Below are 25,266 nucleotides of genomic sequence, written 5' to 3' on the forward strand. Positions count from 1 at the left end.
CCTTATGGTTCGAGGTAGAACCCTTTCCACAGAGGGTTCTACATGGAACCAAGAAGGGTTCTCCTATGGGGACAGCCGAAGAACCCTTTTGGAACCCTTTTTTCTAAGAGTGTAGTTCGCTACCACATACTGCAGCACTAAGGCTGCGTTTACACAGGCAGCCCAATTCTGATATTCTTTCCACTATTAGGTATTTTGACAGATCATATCAGATCATTTTCAGAGCTGATCTGATTGGTCAAAAGTCAAATTACTGGAAAAAAGATCAGAATTGAGCTGGCTGTGTAAACACAGCCTTAATGTAGTGTGATTTGACTCAGAGTAGGGCTGGGCGGTAAACCGTTTTTTTTGTAATATACCGGTATTGATGCACGGGCAGGTTTTACTTGACATTCTTCACCGGTATTTGAATGTCTGGTTTGTTAAATGTGATACGCAGTGTGTAATGTCCATTTTTCATAGTTTACTTCGCTACTTGAGTCATCTCTCTTCACTCTCTCTATGTCACCGACACTCAAGGAACGCTTTTGATGTCCCTCAACTACAAGACACTTGCATTCAGTCTGCATGGTCAATGCAGCATATGCAACACTGTTGATTACAACTATGCCGTTGTCACTTTGCATCTTAATATAAATCTACTAGCATTCTATAATTACACTATTAGCTTGTGTTTCTTACATCTGCAAATAGCTTCTTTGTCTTTTCTTAGCAAGTTGTTTCTAAATCTTGTTAGCCACTAATGCTAATCGCTAGCTGATACTGATAATACCAATGATTGTGTAGACCTAAATCATCATGTTGTTTGTGCAACAGTGTCTTCAGTTAGCTTCATGAAGCCAAATATTATAGGGTCCCCTAGGAAACACACATTAGTTCCTACCCTGTCATAATAACTCCTCCCTAGAATTTTCATTTGTTGTCATGTCAAACAAGACTGTATTCAAAGTGCGCGCTATTATATTCTAACTATATAATTAGAATAGACATTATATTCCCAAAAATGTCAGAAACTTTGAACATCCCACGGAGCACCATTAAATCCATTATTAAAAAATTGAAAGAATATGGCACCACTTTGGATTGGAGATGTTTGATGTGGGTTTGGAAGGAGAGTTTACAGTCTAACCAGACACCTAGGTATTTGTAGTTGTCCACATATTCTAAGTCAGAACCGTCCAGAGTAGTGATGTTCGACGGGCGGGCAGGTGCAGGCAGAGATTGGTTGAAGAGCATGCATTTAGTTTTACTTGTATTTAAGAGCAATTGGAGGCCACGGAAGGAGAGTTGTATGGCATTGAAGCTCATCTGGAGGGTTGTTAACACAGTGTCCAAAGATGGACTTCACAGTGTCCCAGAACCTTTTTGAGTTTGTGTTGCAGGAAGAACATTTCTTCTTGAAAAAGCTAGCCTTGGCTTTTCTAACTGCCTGCGTATATTCGTTTGTAGCTTCCCTGAAAAGTTGCATATCACGGGGGCTGTTCGATGCTAATGCAGAATGCCATAGGATGGTTTTGTGTTGGTTATCTGTTCCTGGTTCTAAATCTTGAATGGGGCATGCTTATTTAAGATGTTGAGGAAGGCATTTAAAAAAAAAAAAAAAAACAGGCATCCTCTACTGATGGGATGAGATCAATATCCTTCCAGAATACCCGCGCCAGGTCGATTAGAAAGGCCTGCTCACTGAAGTGTTTCAGGGAGAGTTTGACAGTGATGAGTGGAGGTCGTTTGACCGCTGACGCATTACGGAAGCAGGCAATGAGGCAGTGATCACTGAGATCTTGGTTGAAAACAGCAGAGGTGTATTTAGAGGGCAAGTTGGTTAGGATGATATCTATGAGGGTGCCCGTGTTTACGGCTTTGGGGTGGTACCTGGTAGGTTCATTGATAATTTGTGTGAGATTGAGGGCATCAAGCTTAGATTGTGGGATGGCTGGGGTGTTAAGCATGTTCCAGTTTAGGTCGCCTAGCAGCACAAGCTCTGAAGATAGATGGGGGGCAATCAGTTCACATATGGTGTCCAGAGCACACCTGGGGGCAGAGGGTGGTCGATAGCAGGCGGCAATGGTGAGAGACTTGTTTTTAGAGAGGTGGATTTTTAAAAGTAGAAGTTCAAATTGTTTGTGTACAGACCTGGATAGTAGGACAGAACTCTGCAGGCTATCTTTGCTGTAGATTGCAACACCGCCCTCTTTGGCCGTTCTATCTTGTCTGAAGATGTTGTAGTTAGGGATGAAGATTTCAGAATTTTTGGTGGTCTTCCTAAGCCAGGATTCAGACATGGCTAGAACATCCAGGTTGGCAGAGTGTGCTAAAGCAGTGAATAAAACAAACTTAGGGAGGAGGCTTCTAATGTTAACCTGCATGAAACCAAGGTTATTACGGTTACAGAAGTCATAAAAAGAGAGTGCCTGGGGAATAGGAATGGAGCTATATACTACAGGGCCTGGATTCACCTCTACATCACCAGAGGAGCAGAGGTGGAGTAGGATAAGGGTACGGCTAAAAGCTATGAGAATTGGTTGTCTAGAACATCCGGAACAGAGAGTAAAAGAAGGTTTCTGGGGGCCATTGTTGATGATTTAAAGACCAGTGCTTGATTGACCCAACATCTTCACCCATTTAGACCTATGGATGGTCATTGTTTATGTTTTTCCAGTCAGTGAAATCAAAACAAATCAAATTTTATTGGTCACATGCACATGGTTAGCAGATGTTAATGCGAGTGTAGTGAAATGCTTGTGCTTATAGTTCCAACCGTGCAGTAATATCTAACAAGTAAGTTTTATTACTACATAGTTAATGCTGATGCGTCCCTGAAGCGCACCTTCATCGTCAAGCCGGACGGGGGTTCCCAGGGGGAAGTCATCTACCTCATCCGCGACCCCATTGACCTCAGGGTTATAGCGGGATCACAGACAAGGCAGTCTGTGGTCCAGGAGTACATCCACAAGCCTCTTCTTATCGACAAGCTGAAGTTGGACATCCGTCTCTACGTGCTGGCCAAGTCCCTGGAGCTGCTGGAGATTTATATCGCTAAAGAGGGGCTGTCACGCTTCTGCACCGAGACATACCAGCTAGGAACATAGATAAGGACGTTATAACATGCTCATAATACATATATGCTACATTCATAAGAAGTTTCTGTATCGAGCCATACCAGGTTGGAAGTTACAAAGGGACTTTATAACATGTTCATAACCCATTCATAACACATTCTGAACCGAGCAATACCAGGTAGGAACGGTAGGAACACTTTATCTGAAGACATAACGCATTCATAACACATACATACAGCACTCATAATCACTACACAATATATTTTGTCTTCCATTTTGACATAAAGCATTATACTAGCATTTAAACATGGACTTTTTAAACATGTTTCTATGTTTAAATATAGCATTCTAACATCTCTGTTCTCCCATGTCCCTGGCACCCCAACAGGAACCCAGTCAGAAGAACCTGAGCCATGTCCTCATGCAACTCACCAACTACTCCCTCAGCGTCCAGAGTGGGAAATTTATCCACTCTGACAGGCTTTCGTCAGGAAACAAGCGCACCTTCTCCAGCGTGCTCTACCGCCTGGCCTCTAAAGGAGTGGACATCAAGAAGGTTTGGTCAGACATCATCTCTCTGGTCAAGACGGTCATCACTCGATTCCCTGAGCTCAAGGTCTACTACCTGGCCAACATACTGCCTGTGAAACCAGGACCCACCTGCTTCCAGGTACAGAGAGATGAGGAGAGTGTGTGTGTCTGTGTGTGTGTGTGTGTGTGTGTGTGTGTGTGTGTGTGTGTGTGTGTATGTGTGTGTCTGTCTGTGTGTCTGTCTGTGTGTGTCTGTGTGTCTGTCTGTGTATCTGTGTGGGTGTGTGTGTGTGTGTCTGTCTGTCTGTGTGTCTGTCTGTGTATCTCTGTGTGTGTCTGTCTGTGTATCTCTGTGTGTGCGTGTGTGTGTGTGTGTGTGTGTGTGTTCCAGGTGTCCCCCGGGGTGTGTGAGCACGTCCACAGCCCAGTAGATGAGGAGGTGAAGGTGGGGGTCATTAGAGACACATTAGTCTCATGAACCCTGCTCAGGAGAAATCACACACACACACACACGGACGGACCTGGAGCTAGGGTTAGGGTTAGGGTTAAACCAGAATGTGGACATGAAGCTAGGGTTAGTGTTAAACCATGATGTGGACATGAAGCTAGGGTTAGTGTGGAACCGAGATTTGGACATGAAGCAAGGGTTAGGGTTAGTGTTAAATCAGGATGTGGACATGAAGCAAGGGTTAGGGTTAGGGTTAAACCAGGTTGTGGACAAGAAGCTAGGGTTAGGGTGGAACCAGGATGTGGACAAGAAGATAGGGTTAGGGTGGAACCGGGATGTGGACAAGAAGCTAGGGTTAGGGTGGAACCGGGATGTGGACAAGAAGCAAGGGTTAGTGTTAAACCAGGATGTGGACAAGAAGCTAGGGTTAGTGTTAAACCAGGATGTGGACAAGAAGCTAGGGTTAGGGTGGAACCAGGATGTGGACAAGAAGCTAGGGTTAATGTTAGTGTTAAACCAGGATGTGGACATGAAGCTAGGGTTAGTGTTAAACCAGGATGTGGACATGAAGCTAGGGTTAGTGTTAAACCAGGATGTGGACATGAAGCTAACCCGAGCTGCTTCCAGGTACAGAGAGATGAGATGAGTGTGTGTGTCTGTGTGTGTGTGTGTCTGTGTGTGTGTGTGTATGTGTGTGTCTGTCTGTGTGTCTGTCTGTGTGTCTGTCTGTGTGTCTGTCTGTGTATCTGTGTGGGTGTGTCTGTGTGTCTGTCTGTGTATCTGTGTGGGTGTGGGTGTGTGTGTCTGTCTGTCTGTGCGTCTGTCTGTGCATCTCTGTGTGTGTTTGTCTGTTTATCTGTGTGTGTGTGTGTGTGTGTGTGTGTGTGTGTGTGTGTTCCAGGTGTCCCCCGGGGTGTGTGAGTACGTCCACAGCCCAGTAGATGAGGAGGTGAAGGTGGGGGTCATTAGAGACACATTAGTCTCATGAACCCTGCTCAGGAGAAATCACACAGACACACACACACACACACACACACACACACACACACACACACACACACACACACACACACACACACTGACGGACCTGGAGCTAGGGTTAGGGTTAAACCAGAATGTGGACATAAAGCTGGGGTTAGTGTTAAACCAGGATGTGGACATGAAGCTAGGGTTAGTGTTAAACCAGGATGTGGACAAGAAGCTAGGGTTAGTGTTAAACCAGGATGTGGACATGAAGCTAGGGTTAGTGTTAAACCAGGATGTGGACATGAAGCTAGGGTTAGTGTTAAACCAGGATGTGGACATGAAGCTAGGGTTAGTGTTAAACCAGGATGTGGACATGAAGCTAGGGTTAGTGTTAAACCAGGATGTGGACAAGAAGCTAGGGTTAGTGTTAAACCAGGATGTGGACAAGAAGCTAGGGTTAGGGTGGAACCGGGATGTGGACATGAAGCTAGGGTTAGGATGGAACCGGGATGTGGACAAGAAGCTAGGGTTAGGGTGGAACCGGGATGTTGACATAAAGCTAGGGTTAGGGTGGAACCGGGATGTGGACATGAAGCTAGGGTTAGTGTTAAACCAGCATGTGGACATGAAGCTAGGTTTAGGGTGGAACCAGGATGTGGACAAGAATCTAGGGTTAGTGTTAAACCAGGATGTGGACATGAAGCTAGGGTTAGGGTTAAACCAGGATGTGGACATGAAGCTAGGGTTAGTGTTAAACAAGGATGTGGACATGAAGCTAGGGTTAGTGTAAAAGCAGGTTGTGGACAAGAAGCTAGGGTTAGTGTTAAACTAGGATGTGGACAAGAAGCTAGGGTTAATGTTAAACCAGGATGTGGACATGAAGCTAGGGTGAGGGTGGAACCGGGATGTGGGCATATAGCTAGGGTTATGGTGGAACCTGGATGTGGACAAGAAGCTAGGGTTAGGGTGGAACCAGGATGTGGACAATAAGCTAGGGTTAGGGTGGAACCGGGATGTGGACATGAAGCTAGGGATAGGGTTAAACCAGGATGTGGACATGAAGCTAGGGTTAGTGTAAGTGTAAAACCAGGATGTGGACAAGAAGCTAGGGTTAGGGTTAAACCAGGATGTGGACATGAAGCTAGGGTTAGTGTTAGGGTTAAACCAGGATGTGGACATGAAGCTAGGGTCAGTGTAAGTGTAAAACCAGGATGTGGACAAGAAGCTAGGGTTAGGGTGGAACCGGTATGTGGACAAGAAGCTAGGGTTAGGGTGGAACCAGGATGTGAACAAGAAGCTAGGGTTAGTGTTAAACCAGGATGTGGCCATGAAGTTAGGGTTAGTGTTAAACTAGGATGTGGACATGAAGCTAGGGTTAGGGTTAAACCAGGATGTGGACATGAAGCGAGGGTTAGTGTTAGTGTTAAACCAGGACGTGGACAAGAAGCTAGGGTTAGTGTGGAACCGGGATGTGGACATGAAGCTAGGGTTAGTGTTAAACCAGGATGTGGACATGAAGCTAGGGTTAGTGTTAAACCAGGATGTGGACATGAAGCTAGGGTTAGTGTTAAACCAGGATGTGGACATGAAGCTAGGGTTAGTGTAAGTGTAAAACCAGGATGTGGACAAGAAGCTAGGGTTAGGGTTAAACCAGGATGTGGACATGAAGCTAGGGTTAGTGTTAGGGTTAAACCAGGATGTGGACATGAAGCTAGGGTCAGTGTAAGTGTAAAACCAGGATGTGGACAAGAAGCTAGGGTTAGTGTGGAACCGGTATGTGGACAAGAAGCTAGGGTTAGGGTGGAACCAGGATGTGAACAAGAAGCTAGGGTTAGTGTTAAACCAGGATGTGGCCATGAAGTTAGGGTTAGTGTTAAACTAGGATGTGGACATGAAGCTAGGGTTAGGGTTAAACCAGGATGTGGACATGAAGCGAGGGTTAGTGTTAGTGTTAAACCAGGATGTGGACAAGAAGCTAGGGTTAGGGTGGAACCGGGATGTGGACATGAAGCTAGGGTTAGTGTTAAACCAGGATGTGGACATGAAGCTAGGGTTAGTGTTAAACCAGGATGTGGACATGAAGCTAGGGTTAGTGTTAAACCAGGATGTGGACATGAAGCTAGGGTTAGTGTTAAACCAGGATGTGGACATGAAGCTAGGGTTAGTGTTAAACCAGGATGTGGACAAGAAGCTAGGGTTAGTGTTAAACCAGGATGTGGACAAGAAGCTAGGGTTAGGGTGGAACCGGGATGTGGACATGAAGCTAGGGTTAGGATGGAACCGGGATGTGGACAAGAAGCTAGGGTTAGGGTGGAACCGGGATGTTGACATTAAGCTAGGGTTAGGGTGGAACCGGGATGTGGACATGAAGCTAGGGTTAGTGTTAAACCAGCATGTGGACATGAATCTAGGGTTAGTGTTAAACCAGGATGTGGACATGAAGCTAGGGTTAGGGTTAAACCAGGATGTGGACATGAAGCTAGGGTTAGTGTTAAACAAGGATGTGGACATGAAGCTAGGGTTAGTGTAAAACCAGGTTGTGGACAAGAAGCTAGGGTTAGTGTTAAACTAGGATGCGGACAAGAAGCTAGGGTTAATGTTAAACCAGGATGTGGACATGAAGCTAGGGTGAGGGTGGAACCGGGATGTGGGCATATAGCTAGGGTTATGGTGGAACCTGGATGTGGACAAGAAGCTAGGGTTAGGGTGGAACCAGGATGTGGACAAGAAGCTAGGGTTAGGGTGGAAGCGGGATGTGGACATGAAGCTAGGGTTAGGGTTAAACCAGGATGTGGACATGAAGCTAGGGTTAGTGTAAGTGTAAAACCAGGATGTGGACAAGAAGCTAGGGTTAGGGTTAAACCAGGATGTGGACATGAAGCTAGGGTTAGTGTTAGGGTTAAACCAGGATGTGGACATGAAGCTAGGGTTAGTGTAAGTGTAAAACCAGGATGTGGACAAGAAGCTAGGGTTAGGGTGGAACCGGTATGTGGACAAGAAGCTAGGGTTAGGGTGGAACCAGGATGTGAACAAGAAGCTAGGGTTAGTGTTAAACCAGGATGTGGCCTTGAAGTTAGGGTTAGTGTTAAACTAGGATGTGGACATGAAGCTAGGGTTAGGGTTAAACCAGGATGTGGACATGAAGCGAGGGTTAGTGTTAGTGTTAAACCAGGATGTGGACAAGAAGCTAGGGTTAGGGTGGAACCGGGATGTGGACATGAAGCTAGGGTTAGTGTTAAACCAGGATGTGGACATGAAGCTAGGGTTAATGTTAAACCAGGATGTGGACATGAATCTAGGGTTAGGGTTAGTGTTAAACCAGGATGTGGACAAGAAGCTAGGGTTAAGGTGGAACCACGATGTGGACAAGAAGCTAGGGTTAGGGTGGAACCGGGATGTTGACATGAAGCTAGGCTTAGTGTTAAACCAGGATGTGGACATGAAGCTAGGTTTAGGGTGGAACCACGATGTGGACAAGAAGCTAGGGTTAGTGTTAAACCAGGATGTGGACATGAAGCTAGGGTTAGGTTTAAACCAGGATGTTTGCATGAAGCTAGGGTTAGTGTTAAACCAGGATGTGGACAAGAAGCTAGGGTTAATGTTGAACCAGGATGTGGACATGAAGCTAGGGTTAGTGTTAGGGTTAAACCAGGATGTGGACATGAAGCTAGGGTTAGTGTAAGTGTAAAACCAGGATGTGGACAAGAAGCTAGGGTTAGGGTGGAACCGGTATGTGGACAAGAAGCTAGGGTTAGGGTGGAACCAGGATGTGAGCAAGAAGCTAGGGTTAGTGTTAAACCAGGATGTGGCCATGAAGTTAGGGTTAGTGTTAAACTAGGATGTGGACATGAAGCTAGGGTTAGGGTTAAACCAGGATGTGGACATGAAGCGAGGGTTAGTGTTAGTGTTAAACCAGGATGTGGACAAGAAGCTAGGGTTAGGGTGGAACCGGGATGTGGACATGAAGCTAGGGTTAGTGTTAAACCAGGATGTGGACATGAAGCTAGGGTTAATGTTAAACCAGGATGTGGACATGAATCTAGGGTTAGGGTTAGTGTTAAACCAGGATGTGGACAAGAAGCTAGGGTTAAGGTGGAACCACGATGTGGACAAGAAGCTAGGGTTAGGTTTAAACCAGGATGTGGGCATGAAGCTAGGGTTAGTGTTAAACCAGGATGTGGACAAGAAGCTAGGGTTAATGTTGAACCAGGATGTGGACATGAAGCTAGGGTTAGGGTGGAACCGGGATGTGGGCATGTAGCTAGGGTTACGGTGGAACCTGGATGTGGACAAGAAGCTAGGGTTAGTGTTAAACCAGGATGTGGACAAGAAGCTAGGGTTAGGGTGGAACCAGGATGTGGACAAGAAGCTAGGGTTAATGTTAGTGTTAAACCAGGATGTGGACATGAAGCTAGGGTTAGTGTTAAACCAGGATGTGGACATGAAGCTAGGGTTAGTGTTAAACCAGGATGTGGACATGAAGCTAACCCGAGCTGCTTCCAGGTACAGAGAGATGAGATGAGTGTGTGTGTCTGTGTGTGTGTGTGTCTGTGTGTGTGTGTGTATGTGTGTGTCTGTCTGTGTGTCTGTCTGTGTGTCTGTCTGTGTATCTGTGTGGGTGTGTCTGTGTGTCTGTCTGTGTATCTGTGTGGGTGTGTGTGTGTGTGTTCCAGGTGTCCCCCGGGGTGTGTGAGTACGTCCACAGCCCAGTAGATGAGGAGGTGAAGGTGGGGGTCATTAGAGACACATTAGTCTCATGAACCCTGCTCAGGAGAAATCACACACACACACACACACACACACACACACACACACACACACACACACACACACACACACACACACACACACACACACACACACACACACACACACACACACACACACACACACACACACACACACACTGACGGACCTGGAGCTAGGGTTAGGGTTAAACCAGAATGTGGACATGAAGCGAGGGTTAGTGTTAGTGTTAAACCAGGATGTGGACAAGAAGCTAGGGTTAGGGTGGAACCGGGATGTGGCCATGAAGCTAGGGTTAGTGTTAAACCAGGATGTGGACAAGAAGCTAGGGTTAGTGTTAAACCAGGATGTGGACATGAAGCTAGGGTTAGTGTTAAACCAGGATGTGGACATGAAGCTAGGGTTAGTGTTAAACCAGGATGTGGACATGAAGCTAGGGTTAGTGTTAAACCAGGATGTGGACATGAAGCTAGGGTTAGTGTTAAACCAGGATGTGGACAAGAAGCTAGGGTTAGTGTTAAACCAGGATGTGGACAAGAAGCTAGGGTTAGGGTGGAACCAGGATGTGGACATGAAGCTAGGGTTAGGATGGAACCGGGATGTGGACAAGAAGCTAGGGTTAGGGTGGAACCGGGATGTTGACATAAAGCTAGGGTTAGGGTGGAACCGGGATGTGGACATGAAGCTAGGGTTAGTGTTAAACTAGGATGTGGACAAGAAGCTAGGGTTAATGTTAAACCAGGATGTGGACATGAAGCTAGGGTGAGGGTGGAACCGGGATGTGGGCATATAGCTAGGGTTATGGTGGAACCTGGATGTGGACAAGAAGCTAGGGTTAGGGTGGAACCGGGATGTGGACATGAAGCTAGGGTTAGGGTTAAACCAGGATGTGGACATGAAGCTAGGGTTAGTGTAAGTGTAAAACCAGGATGTGGACAAGAAGCTAGGGTTAGGGTTAAACCAGGATGTGGACATGAAGCTAGGGTTAGTGTTAGGGTTAAACCAGGATGTGGACATGAAGCTAGGGTTAGTGTAAGTGTAAAACCAGGATGTGGACAAGAAGCTAGGGTTAGGGTGGAACCGGGATGTGGACATGAAGCTAGGGTTAGTGTTAAACCAGGATGTGGACATGAAGCTAGTGTTAGACTTAAACCAGGATGTGGACAAGAAGCTAGAGTTAGTGTTAAACCAGGATGTGGACAAGAAGCTAGGGATAGGGTGGAACTGGGATGTGGACAAGACACTTGGTTTAGGGTGGAACCGTGATGTGGACATAATAATAATAATAATAATAATATATCCCATTTAGCAGACGCTTTTGTCCAAAGCGACTTACAAGTCGGCTGGGGCCACTACTTTTACATATGGGTGGCCCCAGCGGGAATCGAACCCACGACGCTTGGCGTTGCAAGCGCCATGCTCTACCGACTGAGCCACACAGGACATGAAGCTAGGGTTAGTGTTAAACCAGGATGTGGACATGAAGCGAGGGTTAGGGTGGAACCGGGATGTGGGCATGAAGCTAGGGTTAGGGTGGAACCAGGATGTGGGCATGAAGCTAGGGTTAGGGTGGAACCGGGATGTGGACATGAAGCTAGGGTTAGTGTTAAACCAGGATGTGGACTTGAAGCTAGTGTAAATGTTAAACAAGAATGTGGACATGAATCTAGGGTTAGGGTTAGTGCTAAACCAGGATGTGGACAAGAAGCTAGGGCTAGGGTGGAACCGGGATGTGGACATGAAGCTAGGGTTTTGGTGGAACCGGGATGTGGACATGAAGCTAGGGTTAGGGTGGAACCGGGATGTGGACATGAAGTTAGGGTTATTGTTAAACCAGGATGTGGACATGAATCTAGGGTTAGGGTTAGTGTTAAACCAGGATGTGGACATAAAGCTAGGGTTAGTGTTAAACCAGGATGTGGATATGAAGCTAGGGTAGTGTTAAACCAGGATGTGGACATGAAGCTAGGGTTATTGTTAAACCAGGATATTGACATGAAGCTAGGGTTAGTGTTAAACCAGGATGTGGACATGAAGCTAGGGTTAGGGTTAAACCAGGATGTGGACAAGAAGCTAGGGTTAGGGTGGAACCGGGATGTGGACAAGAAACTAGGTTTAGGTTGGAACCGGGATGTGGACATGAAGCCAGGGTTAGTGTTAAACCAGGATGTGGACATGAAGCTAGGGTTAGGGTGGAACCGGGATGTGGGCATGAAGCTAGGGTTAGGGTGGAACCGCGATGTGGACAAGAAGCAAGGGTTAGTGTTAAACCAGGATGTGGACATGTAGCTAGGGTTAGTGTTAGTGTTAAACCAGGATGTGGACATGAAGCTAGAGTTAGTGTTAAACCAGGATGTGGACAAGAAGCTAGGGTTAGGGTGGAACCGGGATGTGGACATGAAGCTAGGGTTTGGGTGGAACCGGGATGTGGGCATATAGCTAGGGTTATGGTGGAACCTGGATGTGGACAAGAAGCTAGGGTTAGGGTGGAACCAGGATGTGGACAAGAAGCTAGGGTTAGGGTGGAACCGGGATGTGGACATGAAGCTAGGGTTAGGTTTAAACCAGGATGTGGACAAGAAGCTAGGGTTAGGGTTAAACCAGGATGTGGACATGAAGCTAGGGTTAGTGTTAGTGTTAAACCAGGATGTGGACAAGAAGCTAGGGTTAGTGTTAAACCAGGATGTGGACAAGAAGCTAGGGTTAGTGTTAAACCAGGATGTGGACAAGAAGCTAGGGTTAGGGTGGAACCGGGATGTGGACATGAAGCTAGGGTTAGGATGGAACCGGGATGTGGACAAGAAGCTAGGGTTAGGGTGGAACCGGGATGTTGACATAAAGCTAGGGTTAGGGTGGAACCGGGATGTGGACATGAAGCTAGGGTTAGTGTTAAACTAGGATGTGGACAAGAAGCTAGGGTTAATGTTAAACCAGGATGTGGACATGAAGCTAGGGTGAGGGTGGAACCGGGATGTGGGCATATAGCTAGGGTTATGGTGGAACCTGGATGTGGACAAGAAGCTAGGGTTAGGGTGGAACCGGGATGTGGACATGAAGCTAGGGTTAGGGTTAAACCAGGATGTGGACATGAAGCTAGGGTTAGTGTAAGTGTAAAACCAGGATGTGGACAAGAAGCTAGGGTTAGGGTTAAACCAGGATGTGGACATGAAGCTAGGGTTAGTGTTAGGGTTAAACCAGGATGTGGACATGAAGCTAGGGTTAGTGTAAGTGTAAAACCAGGATGTGGACAAGAAGCTAGGGTTAGGGTGGAACCGGGATGTGGACATGAAGCTAGGGTTAGTGTTAAACCAGGATGTGGACATGAAGCTAGTGTTAGACTTAAACCAGGATGTGGACAAGAAGCTAGAGTTAGTGTTAAACCAGGATGTGGACAAGAAGCTAGGGATAGGGTGGAACTGGGATGTGGACAAGAAACTTGGTTTAGGGTGGAACCGTGATGTGGACATGAAGCTAGGGTTAGTGTTAAACCAGGATGTGGACATGAAGCGAGGGTTAGGGTGGAACCGGGATGTGGGCATGAAGCTAGGGTTAGGGTGGAACCAGGATGTGGGCATGAAGCTAGGGTTAGGGTGGAACCGGGATGTGGACATGAAGCTAGGGTTAGTGTTAAACCAGGATGTGGACTTGAAGCTAGTGTAAATGTTAAACAAGAATGTGGACATGAATCTAGGGTTAGGGTTAGTGCTAAACCAGGATGTGGACAAGAAGCTAGGGCTAGGGTGGAACCGGGATGTGGACATGAAGCTAGGGTTTTGGTGGAACCGGGATGTGGACATGAAGCTAGGGTTAGGTGGAACTGGGATGTGGACATGAAGTTAGGGTTATTGTTAAACCAGGATGTGGACATGAATCTAGGGTTAGGGTTAGTGTTAAACCAGGATGTGGACATAAAGCTAGGGTTAGTGTTAAACCAGGATGTGGATATGAAGCTAGGGTAGTGTTAAACCAGGATGTGGACATGAAGCTAGGGTTATTGTTAAACCAGGATATTGACATGAAGCTAGGGTTAGTGTTAAACCAGGATGTGGACATGAAGCTAGGGTTAGGGTTAAACCAGGATGTGGACAAGAAGCTAGGGTTAGGGTGGAACCGGGATGTGGACAAGAAACTAGGTTTAGGTTGGAACCGGGATGTGGACATGAAGCCAGGGTTAGTGTTAAACCAGGATGTGGACATGAAGCTAGGGTTAGGGTGGAACCGGGATGTGGGCATGAAGCTAGGGTTAGGGTGGAACCGGGATGTGGACAAGAAGCAAGGGTTAGTGTTAAACCAGGATGTGGACATGTAGCTAGGGTTAGTGTTAGTGTTAAACCAGGATGTGGACATGAAGCTAGAGTTAGTGTTAAACCAGGATGTGGACAAGAAGCTAGGGTTAGGGTGGAACCGGGATGTGGACATGACGCTAGGGTTTGGGTGGAACCGGGATGTGGACAAGAAGCTAGGGTTAGGGTGGAACCGGGATGTTGACATAAAGCTAGGGTTAGGGTTAAACCAGGATGTGGACATGAAGCTAGGGTTAGTGTTAAACTAGGATGTGGACAAGAAGCTAGGGTTAATGTTAAACCAGGATGTGGACATGAAGCTAGGGTGAGGGTGGAACCGGGATGTGGGCATATAGCTAGGGTTATGGTGGAACCTGGATGTGGACAAGAAGCTAGGGTTAGGGTGGAACCAGGATGTGGACAAGAAGCTAGGGTTAGGGTGGAACCGGGATGTGGACATGAAGCTAGGGTTAGGGTTAAACCAGGATGTGGACATGAAGCTAGGGTTAGTGTAAGTGTAAAACCAGGATGTGGACAAGAAGCTAGGGTTAGGGTTAAACCAGGATGTGGACATGAAGCTAGGGTTAGTGTTAGGGTTAAACCAGGATGTGGACATGAAGCTAGGGTTAGTGTAAGTGTAAAACCAGGATGTGGACAAGAAGCTAGGGTTAGGGTTAAACCAGGATGTGGACATGAAGCTAGTGTTAGACTTAAACCAGGATGTGGACAAGAAGCTAGAGTTAGTGTTAAACCAGGATGTGGACAAGAAGCTAGTGTTAGGGTGGAACTGGGATGTGGACAAGAAACTTGGTTTAGGGTGGAACCGTGATGTGGACATGAAGCTAGGGTTAGTGTTAAAACCAGGATGTGGACATGAAGCGAGGGTTAGGGTGGAACCGGGATGTGGGCATGAAGCTAGGGTTAGGGTGGAACCAGGATGTGGGCATGAAGCTAGGGTTAGGGTGGAACCGGGATGTGGACATGAAGCTAGGGTTAGTGTTAAACCAGGATGTGGACATGAAGCTAGTGTAAATGTTAAACAAGAATGTGGACATGAATCTAGGGTTAGGGTTAGTGCTAAACCAGGATGTGGACAAGAAGCTAGGGTTATTGTGGAACCGGGATGTGGACATGACGCTAGGGTTTTGGTGGAACCGGCATGTGGACATGAAGCTAGGGTTATTGTTAAACCAGGATATGGACATGACGCTAGGGTTAGTGTTAAACCAGGATGTGGACATGAAGCTAGGGTTAGGGTTAAACCAGTATGTGGACATGAATCTAGGGTTAGTGTTAAACCAGGATGTGGACATGAAGCTAGGGTTATTGTTAAACCAGGATATGGACATGAAGCTAGGGTTAGTGTTAAACCAGGATGTGGACATGAAGCTAGGGTTAGGGTTAAACCAGGATGTGGACAAGAAGCTATGGTTAGGTGGAACCGGGATGTGGACAAGAAACTAGGTTTAGGTTGGAACCGGGATGTGGACATGAAGCCAGGGTTAGTGTAAAACCAGGATTTGGACATGATGCTAGGGTTAGGGTGGAACCGGGATGTGGGCATGAAGCTAGGGTTAGGGTGGAACCGGGATGTGGACAAGAAGCAAGGGTTAGTGTTAAACCAGGATGTGGACATGTAGCTAGGGTTAGTGTTAGTGTTAAACCAGGATGTGGACATGAAGCTAGAGTTAGTGTTAAACCAGGATGTGGACAAGAAGCTAGGGTTAGGGTGGAACCGGGATGTGGACATGAAGCTAGGGTTTGGGTGGAACCGGGATGTGGGCATGAAGCTAGGGTTAGGGTGGAACCGGGATGTGGACATGAAGCTAGGGTTAGTGTTAAACCAGGATGTGGACATGAAGCTAGTGTAAATGTTAAACAAGAATGTGGACATGAATCTAGGGTTAGGGTTAGTGCTAAACCAGGATGTGGACAAGAAGCTAGGGTTATTGTGGAACCGGGATGTGGACATGACGCTAGGGTTTTGGTGGAACCGGCATGTGGACATGAAGCTAGGGTTATTGTTAAACCAGGATATGGACATGACGCTAGGGTTAGTGTTAAACCAGGATGTGGACATGAAGCTAGGGTTAGGGTTAAACCAGTATGTGGACATGAATCTAGGGTTAGTGTTAAACCAGGATGTGGACATGAAGCTAGGGTTATTGTTAAACCAGGATATGGACATGAAGCTAGGGTTAGTGTTAAACCAGGATGTGGACATGAAGCTAGGGTTAGGGTTAAACCAGGATGTGGACAAGAAGCTATGGTTAGGGTGGAACCGGGATGTGGACAAGAAACTAGGTTTAGGTTGGAACCGGGATGTGGACATGAAGCCAGGGTTAGTGTAAAACCAGGATTTGGACATGATGCTAGGGTTAGGGTGGAACCGGGATGTGGGCATGAAGCTAGGGTTAGGGTGGAACCGGGATGTGGACAAGAAGCAAGGGTTAGTGTTAAACCAGGATGTGGACATGTAGCTAGGGTTAGTGTTAGTGTTAAACCAGGATGTGGACATGAAGCTAGAGTTAGTGTTAAACCAGGATGTGGACAAGAAGCTAGGGTTAGGGTGGAACCGGGATGTGGACATGAAGCTAGGGTTTGGGTGGAACCGGGATGTGGACAAGAAGCTAGGGTTAGGGTGGAACCGGGATGTGGACAAGAAGCTAGGGTTAGTGTTAAACCAGGATGTGGACATGAAGCTGGGGTTAGGGTGGAACCAGGATGTGGACAAGAAGCTAGGGTTAGGGTGGAACCGGTATGTGGACAAGAAGCTAGGGTTAGGGTGGAACCAGGATGTGAACAAGAAGCTAGGGTTAGTGTTAAACCAGGATGTGGCCATGAAGTTAGGGTTAGTGTTAAACTAGGATGTGGACATGAAGCTAGGGTTAGGGTTAAACCAGGATGTGGACATGAAGCGAGGGTTAGTGTTAGTGTTAAACCAGGATGTGGACAAGAAGCTAGGGTTAGGGTGGAACCGGGATGTGGACATGAAGCTAGGGTTAGTGTTAAACCAGGATGTGGACATGAAGCTATGGTTAATGTTAAACCAGGATGTGGACATGAATCTAGGGTGAGGGTGGAACCGGGATGTGGGCATATAGCTAGGGTTAGGGTGGAACCGGGATGTGGACATGAAGCTAGGGTTAGGGTTAAACCAGGATGTGGACATGAAGCTAGGGTTAGTGTAAGTGTAAAACCAGGATGTGGACAAGAAGCTAGGGTTAGGGTTAAACCAGGATGTGGACATGAAGCTAGGGTTAGTGTTAGGGTTAAACCAGGATGTGGACATGAAGCTAGGGTTAGTGTAAGTGTAAAACCAGGATGTGGACAAGAAGCTAGGGTTAGGGTTAAACCAGGATGTGGACATGAAGCTAGGGTTAGTGTTAGTGTTAAACCAGGATGTGGACATGAAGCTAGTGTTAGACTTAAACCAGGATGTGGACAAGAAGCTAGAGTTAGTGTTAAACCAGGATGTGGACAAGAAGCTAGTGTTAGGGTGGAACTGGGATGTGGACAAGAAACTTGGTTTAGGGTGGAACCGTGATGTGGACATGAAGCTAGGGTTAGTGTTAAACCAGGATGTGGACATGAAGCGAGGGTTAGGGTGGAACCGGGATGTGGGCATGAAGCTAGGGTTAGGGTGGAACCAGGATGTGGGCATGAAGCTAGGGTTAGGGTGGAACCGGGATGTGGACATGAAGCTAGGGTTAGTGTTAAACCAGGATGTGGACATGAAGCTAGTGTAAATGTTAAACAAGAATGTGGACATGAATCTAGGGTTAGGGTTAGTGCTAAACCAGGATGTGGACAAGAAGCTAGGGTTAGGGTGGAACCGGGATGTGGACATGAAGCTAGGGTTAGTGTTAAACCAGGATGTGGACATGAAGCTAGTGTAAATGTTAAACAAGAATGTGGACATGAATCTAGGGTTAGGGTTAGTGCTAAACCAGGATGTGGACAAGAAGCTAGGGTTAGGGTGGAACCGGGATGTGGACATGACGCTAGGGTTTTGGTGGAACCGGCATGTGGACATGAAGCTAGTGTTATTGTTAAACCAGGATATGGACATGACGCTAGGGTTAGGGTTAAACCAGTATGTGGACATGAATCTAGGGTTAGTGTTAAACCAGGATGTGGACATGAAGCTAGGGTTAGTGTTAAACCAGGATGTGGATATGAAGCTAGGGTAGTGTTAAACCAGGATGTGGACATGAAGCTAGGGTTATTGTTAAACCAGGATATGGACATGAAGCTAGGGTTAGTGTTAAACCAGGATGTGGACATGAAGCTAGGGTTAGGGTTAAACCAGGATGTGGACAAGAAGCTAGGGTTAGGGTGGAACCGGGATGTGGACAAGAAACTAGGTTTAGGTTGGAACCGAGATGTGGACATGAAGCCAGGGTTAGTGTTAAACCAGGATGTGGACATGATGCTAGGGTTAGGGTGGAACCGGGATGTGGGCATGAAGCTAGGGTTAGGGTGGAACCGGGATGTGGACAAGAAGCAAGGGTTAGTGTTAAACCAGGATGTGGACATGTAGCTAGGGTTAGTGTTAGTGTTAAACCAGGATGTGGACATGAAGCTAGAGTTAGTGTTAAACCAGGATGTGGACAAGAAGCTAGGGTTAGGGTGGAACCGGGATGTGGACATGAAGCTCGGGTTTGGGTGGAACCGGGATGTGGACAAGAAGCTAGGGTTAGGGTGGAACCGGGATGTGGACAAGAAGCTAGGGTTAGTGTTAAACCAGGATGTGGACATGAAGCTGGGGTTAGGGTGGAACCAGGATGAGGACAAGAAGCTAGGGTTAGGGTGGAACCGGGATGTGGACAAGAAGCTAGGGTTAGGGTGGAACCAGGCTGTGAACAAGAAGCTAGGGTTAGTGTTAAACCAGGATGTGGCCATGAAGTTAGGGTTAGTGTTAAACTAGGATGTGGACATGAAGCTAGGGTTAGGGTTAAACCAGGATGTGGACATGAAGCGAGGGTTAGTGTTAGTGTTAAACCAGGATGTGGACAAGAAGCTAGGGTTAGGGTGGAACCGGGATGTGGACATGAAGCTAGGGTTAGTGTTAAACCAGGATGTGGACATGAAGCTATGGTTAATGTTAAACCAGGATGTGGACATGAATCTAGGGTTAGGGTTAGTGTTAAACCAGGATGTGGACAAGAAGCTAGGGTTAAGGTGGAAACGGGATGTGGACAAGAAGCAAGGGTTAGTGTTAAACCAGGATGTGGACATGTAGCTAGGGTTAGTGTTAGTGTTAAACCAGGATGTGGACATGAAGCTAGAGTTAGTGTTAAACCAGGATGTGGACAAGAAGCTAGGGTTAGGGTGGAACCGGGATGTGGACATGAAGCTCGGGTTTGGGTGGAACCGGGATGTGGACAAGAAGCTAGGGTTAGGGTGGAACCGGGATGTGGACAAGAAGCTAGGGTTAGTGTTAAACCAGGATGTGGACATGAAGCTGGGGTTAGGGTGGAACCAGGATGTGGACAAGAAGCTAGGGTTAGGGTGGAACCGGTATGTGGACAAGAAGCTAGGGTTAGGGTGGAACCAGGCTGTGAACAAGAAGCTAGGGTTAGTGTTAAACCAGGATGTGGCCATGAAGTTAGGGTTAGTGTTAAACTAGGATGTGGACATGAAGCTAGGGTTAGGGTTAAACCAGGATGTGGACATGAAGCGAGGGTTAGTGTTAGTGTTAAACCAGGATGTGGACAAGAAGCTAGGGTTAGGGTGGAACCGGGATGTGGACATGAAGCTAGGGTTAGTGTTAAACCAGGATGTGGACATGAAGCTATGGTTAATGTTAAACCAGGATGTGGACATGAATCTAGGGTTAGGGTTAGTGTTAAACCAGGATGTTGACATGAAGCTAGGCTTAGTGTTAAACCAGGATGTGGACATGAAGCTAGGTTTTGGGTGGAACCAGGATGTGGACAAGAAGGTAGGGTTAGTGTTAAACCAGGATGTGGACATGAAGCTAGGGTTAGGTTTAAACCAGGATGTGGGCATGAAGCTAGGGTTAGTGTTAAACCAGGATGTGGACAAGAAGCTAGGGTTAGGGTGGAACCGGGATGTGGACATGAAGCTAGGGTTAGTGTTAAACCAGGATGTGGACAAGAAGCTAGGGTTAATGTTGAACCAGGATGTGGACATGAAGCTAGGGTTAGGGTGGAACCGGGATGTGGGCATGTAGCTAGGGTTACGGTGGAACCTGGATGTGGACAAGAAGCTAGGGTTAGGGTGGAACCGGGATGTGGACATGAAGCTAGGGTTAGGGTTAAACCAGGATGTGGACATGAAGCTAGGGTTAGTGTAAGTGTTAATCCAGGATGTGGACAAGAAGCTAGGGTTAGGGTTAAACCAGGATGTGGACATGAAGCTAGGTTTTGGGTGGAACCAGGATGTGGACAAGAAGGTAGGGTTAGTGTTAAACCAGGATGTGGACATGAAGCTAGGGTTAGGTTTAAACCAGGATGTGGGCATGAAGCTAGGGTTAGTGTTAAACCAGGATGTGGACAAGAAGCTAGGGTTAGGGTGGAACCGGGATGTGGACATGAAGCTAGGGTTAGTGTTAAACCAGGATGTGGACAAGAAGCTAGGGTTAATGTTGAACCAGGATGTGGACATGAAGCTAGGGTTAGGGTGGAACCGGGATGTGGGCATGTAGCTAGGGTTACGGTGGAACCTGGATGTGGACAAGAAGCTAGGGTTAGGGTGGAACCGGGATGTGGACATGAAGCTAGGGTTAGGGTTAAACCAGGATGTGGACATGAAGCTAGGGTTAGTGTAAGTGTTAATCCAGGATGTGGACAAGAAGCTAGGGTTAGGGTTAAACCAGGATGTGGACATGAAGCTAGGGTTAGTGTTAGTGTTAAAACAGGATGTGGACAAGAAGCTAGGGTTAGGGTGGAACCAGGATGTGGACATGAATCTAGGGTTAGGGTGGAACCGGGATGTGGACATGAAGCTAGGGTTAGTGTGGAACCGGGATGGGGACATGAAGCTAGGGTTAGTGTTAAACCAGGATGTGGACATGAAGCTAGTGTTAGTGTTAAACCAGGATGTGGACAAGAAGCTAGGGTTAGGGTGGAACCGGGATGTGGACATGAAGCTAGGGTTAGTGTTAGTGGTAAACCAGGATGTGGACATGAAGCTTGTGTTAGGGTTAAACCAGGATATTGGACATGAAGCTAGGGTTAGTGTTAAACCAGGATGTGGACATGAAGCTAGGGTTAGTGTTAAACCAGGATGTGGACATGAAGCTAGGGTTAGTGTTAGTGTTAAACCAGGATGTGGACATGAAGCTAGGGTTAGTGTTAAACCAGGATGTGGACATGAAGCTAGGGTTATTGTTAAACCAGGATATGGACATGAAGCTAGGGTGAGTGTTAGTGTTAAACCAGGATGTGGACATGAAGCTAGTGTTAGTGTTAGTGTTAAACCAGGATGTGGACATGAAGCTGGGGTTAGGGTTAAACCAGGATGTGGACATGAAGCTAGGGTTAGTGTTAAACCAGTATGTGGACATGAAGCTAGGGTTAGTGTTAAACCAGGATGTGGACATGAAGCTAGGGTTAGGGTTAAACCAGGATGTGGACATGAAGTTAGGGTTAGTGTTAAACCAGGATGTGGACATGAAGCTAGGGTTAGGGTTAAACCAGGATGTGGACATGAAGCTAGGTTTAGTGTTAAACCAGGATGTGGACATGAAGCTAGGGTTATTGTTAAACCAGGATATGGACATGAAGCTAGGGTTAGTGTTAAACCAGGATGTGGACATGAAGCTAGGGTTAGTGTTAGTGTTAAACCAAGATGTGGACATGAAGCTAGGGTTAGTGTTAAACCAAGATGTGGACATGAAGCTAGGGTTAGTGTTAAACCAGGATGTGGACATGAAGCTAGGTTTAGTGTTAGTGTTAAACCAAGATGTTGACATGAAGCTAGGGTTAGTGTTAAACCAAGATGTGGACATGAAGCTAGGGTTAGTGTTAAACCAGGATGTGGACATGAAGCTAGGGTTAGTGTTAGTGTTAAACCAAGATGTGGACATGAAGCTAGGGTTGGTGTTAAACCAGGATGTGGACATGAAGCTAGGGTTAGTGTTAAACCAGGATGTGGACATGAAGCTAGTGTTAGTGTTAAACCAGGATGTGGACATGAAGCTAGGGTTAGGGTTAAACCATGATGTGGACATGAAGCTAGGGTTAGTGTTAATCCAGGATGTGGACATGAAGCTAGGGTTAGTGTTAAACCAGGATGTGGACATGAAGCTAGGGTTAGGGTTAAACCAGGATGTGGACATGAAGCTAGGGTTAGGGTTAAACCAGGATGTGGACATGAAGCTAGGGTTAGTGTTAATCCAGGATGTGGACATGAAGCTAGGGTTAGTGTTAAACCAGGATGTGGACATGAAGCTAGGGTTAGGGTTAGTGTTAAACCAAGATGTGGACAAGAAGCTGCTTCATTACCCCCAGGACCATAGAAGGAGTCAGCGAACAGTAATTTCAGTCTGTCTCTCTTTCTTTCTCTCCTTCCCTCTCTCCCTCCCTCTATCTTGGCAGGGTTCATCCTGTGTTTGTGTGTGGTGATGGTGGTATTAGCCAGCCGGTGTGTCTGGGCTCTGGACTGGGCCTGGGGATTGCTGATATGGAAAGCCTGTCTGTCTCTCACTCTGATCTCTCTGGCCAGCCATCTTTAGAAAACACCCCAGTGAACAGCTCGCCATAAGCCTGTTAAAGTGAAACATTAAATTCCTGCCCAGCGGTGATGGAATTTCACACAAGACTGTGCCGTGTGTGTATGTGTATGTGTGTGTGTTGAAGGCAGCTCTACGCTCTACGGCCCATGGGGTGGCCACCACTAACCTCCCCTTACCGTTATACCAGAGACTTACTGGAACCGAACAGTATATTCTCTCTTCCTCTGTATCTGTCAGTCTCTCTCTGTCTTTCTCTGTTCCCTCTGTATCTGTCAGTCTCTCTCTGTCTTTCTCTGTTCCCTCTGTATCTGTCAGTTTCTCTCTGTCTTTCTCTGTTCCCTCTGTATCTGTCAGTCTCTCTCTGTCTTTCTCTGTTCCCTCTGTATCTGTCAGTCTCTCTCTGTCTTTCTCTGTTCCCTCTGTATCTGTCAGTTTCTCTCTGTCTTTCTCTGTTCCCTCTGTATCTGTCAGTCTCTCTCTGTCTTTCTCTGTTCCCTCTGTATCTGTCAGTCTCTCTCTGTCTTTCTCTGTTCCCTCTGTATCTGTCAGTTTCTCTCTGTCTTTCTCTGTTCCCTCTGTATCTGTCAGTCTCTCTCTGTCTTTCTCTGTTCCCTCTGTATCTGTCAGTTTCTCTCTGTCTTTCTCTGTTCCCTCTGTATCTGTCAGTCTCTCTCTGTCTTTCTCTGTTCCCTCTGTATCTGTCAGTTTCTCTCTGTCTTTCTTCGTTGGCTCTGTATCTGTCAGTCTCTCTCTGACTTTCTCTGTTCCCTCTGTATCTGTCAGTCTCTCTCTGTCTATCTCCGTTCGCTCTGTATCTGTCAGTCTCTCTCTGTCTTTCTCTGTTCCCTCTGTATCTGTCAGTCTCTCTCTGTCTTTCTCTGTTCCCTCTGTATCTGTCAGTCTCTCTCTGTCTTTCTCTGTTCCCTCTGTATCTGTCAGTTTCTCTCTGTCTTTCTCTGTTCCCTCTGTATCTGTCAGTCTCTCTCTGTCTTTCTCTGTTCCCTCTGTATCTGTCAGTTTCTCTCTGTCTTTCTTCGTTCGCTCTGTATCTGTCAGTCTCTCTCTGTCTTTCTCTGTTCCCTCTGTATCTGTCAGTCTCTCTCTGTCTTTCTCTGTTCCCTCTGTATCTGTCAGTTTCTCTCTGTCTTTCTCCGTTCGCTCTGTATCTGTCAGTCTCTCTCTGTCTTTCTCTGATCCCTCTGTATCTGTCAGTCTCTGTCTTTCTCTGTTCCCTCTGTATCTGTCAGTCTCTCTGACTTTCTCTGTTCCCTCTGTATCTGTCAGTCTCTCTGTCTTTCTCTGTTCCCTCTGTATCTGACAGTCTCTCTGTCGTTCTCTGTTCCCTCTGTATCTGTCAGTTTCTCTCTGTCTTTCTCTGTTCCCTCTGTATCTGACAGTCTCTCTGTCGTTCTCTGTTCCCTCTGTATCTGACAGTCTCTCTGTCATTCTCTGTTCCCTCTGTATCTGTCAGTTTCTCTCTGTCTTTCTCTGTTCCCTCTGTATCTATCTGACAGTCTCTCTGTCGTTCTCTGTTCCCTCTGTATCTGTCAGTTTCTCTCTGTCTTTCTCTGTTCCCTCTGTATCTGTCAGTCTCTCTGACTTTCTCTGTTCCCTCTGTATCTGTCAGTCTCTCTCTGTCTTTCTCTGTTCCCTCTGTATCTGTCAGTTTCTCTCTGTCTTTCTCTGTTCCCTCTGTATCTGTCAGTCTCTCTCTGACTTTCTCTGTTCCCTCTGTATCTGTCAGTCTCTCTCTGTCTATCTCCGTTCGCTCTGTATCTGTCAGTCTCTCTCTGTCTTTCTCTGTTCCCTCTGTATCTGTCAGTCTCTCTCTGTCTTTCTCTGTTCCCTCTGTATCTGTCAGTTTCTCTCTGTCTTTCTTCGTTGGCTCTGTATCTGTCAGTCTCTCTCTGACTTTCTCTGTTCCCTCTGTATCTGTCAGTCTCTCTCTGTCTATCTCCGTTCGCTCTGTATCTGTCAGTCTCTCTCTGTCTTTCTCTGTTCCCTCTGTATCTGTCAGTCTCTCTCTGTCTTTCTCTGTTCCCTCTGTATCTGTCAGTCTCTCTCTGTCTTTCTCTGTTCCCTCTGTATCTGTCAGTTTCTCTCTGTCTTTCTCTGTTCCCTCTGTATCTGTCAGTCTCTCTCTGTCTTTCTCTGTTCCCTCTGTATCTGTCAGTTTCTCTCTGTCTTTCTTCGTTCGCTCTGTATCTGTCAGTCTCTCTCTGTCTTTCTCTGTTCCCTCTGTATCTGTCAGTCTCTCTCTGTCTTTCTCTGTTCCCTCTGTATCTGTCAGTTTCTCTCTGTCTTTCTCCGTTCGCTCTGTATCTGTCAGTCTCTCTCTGTCTTTCTCTGATCCCTCTGTATCTGTCAGTCTCTGTCTTTCTCTGTTCCCTCTGTATCTGTCAGTCTCTCTGACTTTCTCTGTTCCCTCTGTATCTGTCAGTCTCTCTGTCTTTCTCTGTTCCCTCTGTATCTGTCAGTCTCTCTCTGTCTTTCTCTGTTCCCTCTGTATCTGTCAGTTTCTCTCTGTCT

The 25,266-nt window shown here is 46.7% G+C and overlaps 1 protein-coding gene across 1 annotated transcript in view; it reads left to right on the forward strand.

Moving 5' to 3' along the window:
• Window positions 1-25,266, forward strand: part of LOC135517051 (tubulin polyglutamylase TTLL11-like) — a 63,447-nt gene that overhangs the window by 26,040 nt on the left and 12,141 nt on the right. Inside the window, exons 5-6 of the mRNA XM_064941075.1 lie at window positions 2,812-3,067; window positions 3,438-3,729. Coding sequence (XP_064797147.1) covers window positions 2,812-3,067; window positions 3,438-3,729 — 548 coding nt within the window. The remainder of the gene's footprint in view (window positions 1-2,811; window positions 3,068-3,437; window positions 3,730-25,266) is intronic.

The sequence above is a fragment of the Oncorhynchus masou genome, chromosome 28 (genome assembly GCF_036934945.1).
Source record: "Oncorhynchus masou masou isolate Uvic2021 chromosome 28, UVic_Omas_1.1, whole genome shotgun sequence".
Classification (NCBI taxonomy): domain Eukaryota; kingdom Metazoa; phylum Chordata; class Actinopteri; order Salmoniformes; family Salmonidae; genus Oncorhynchus; species Oncorhynchus masou.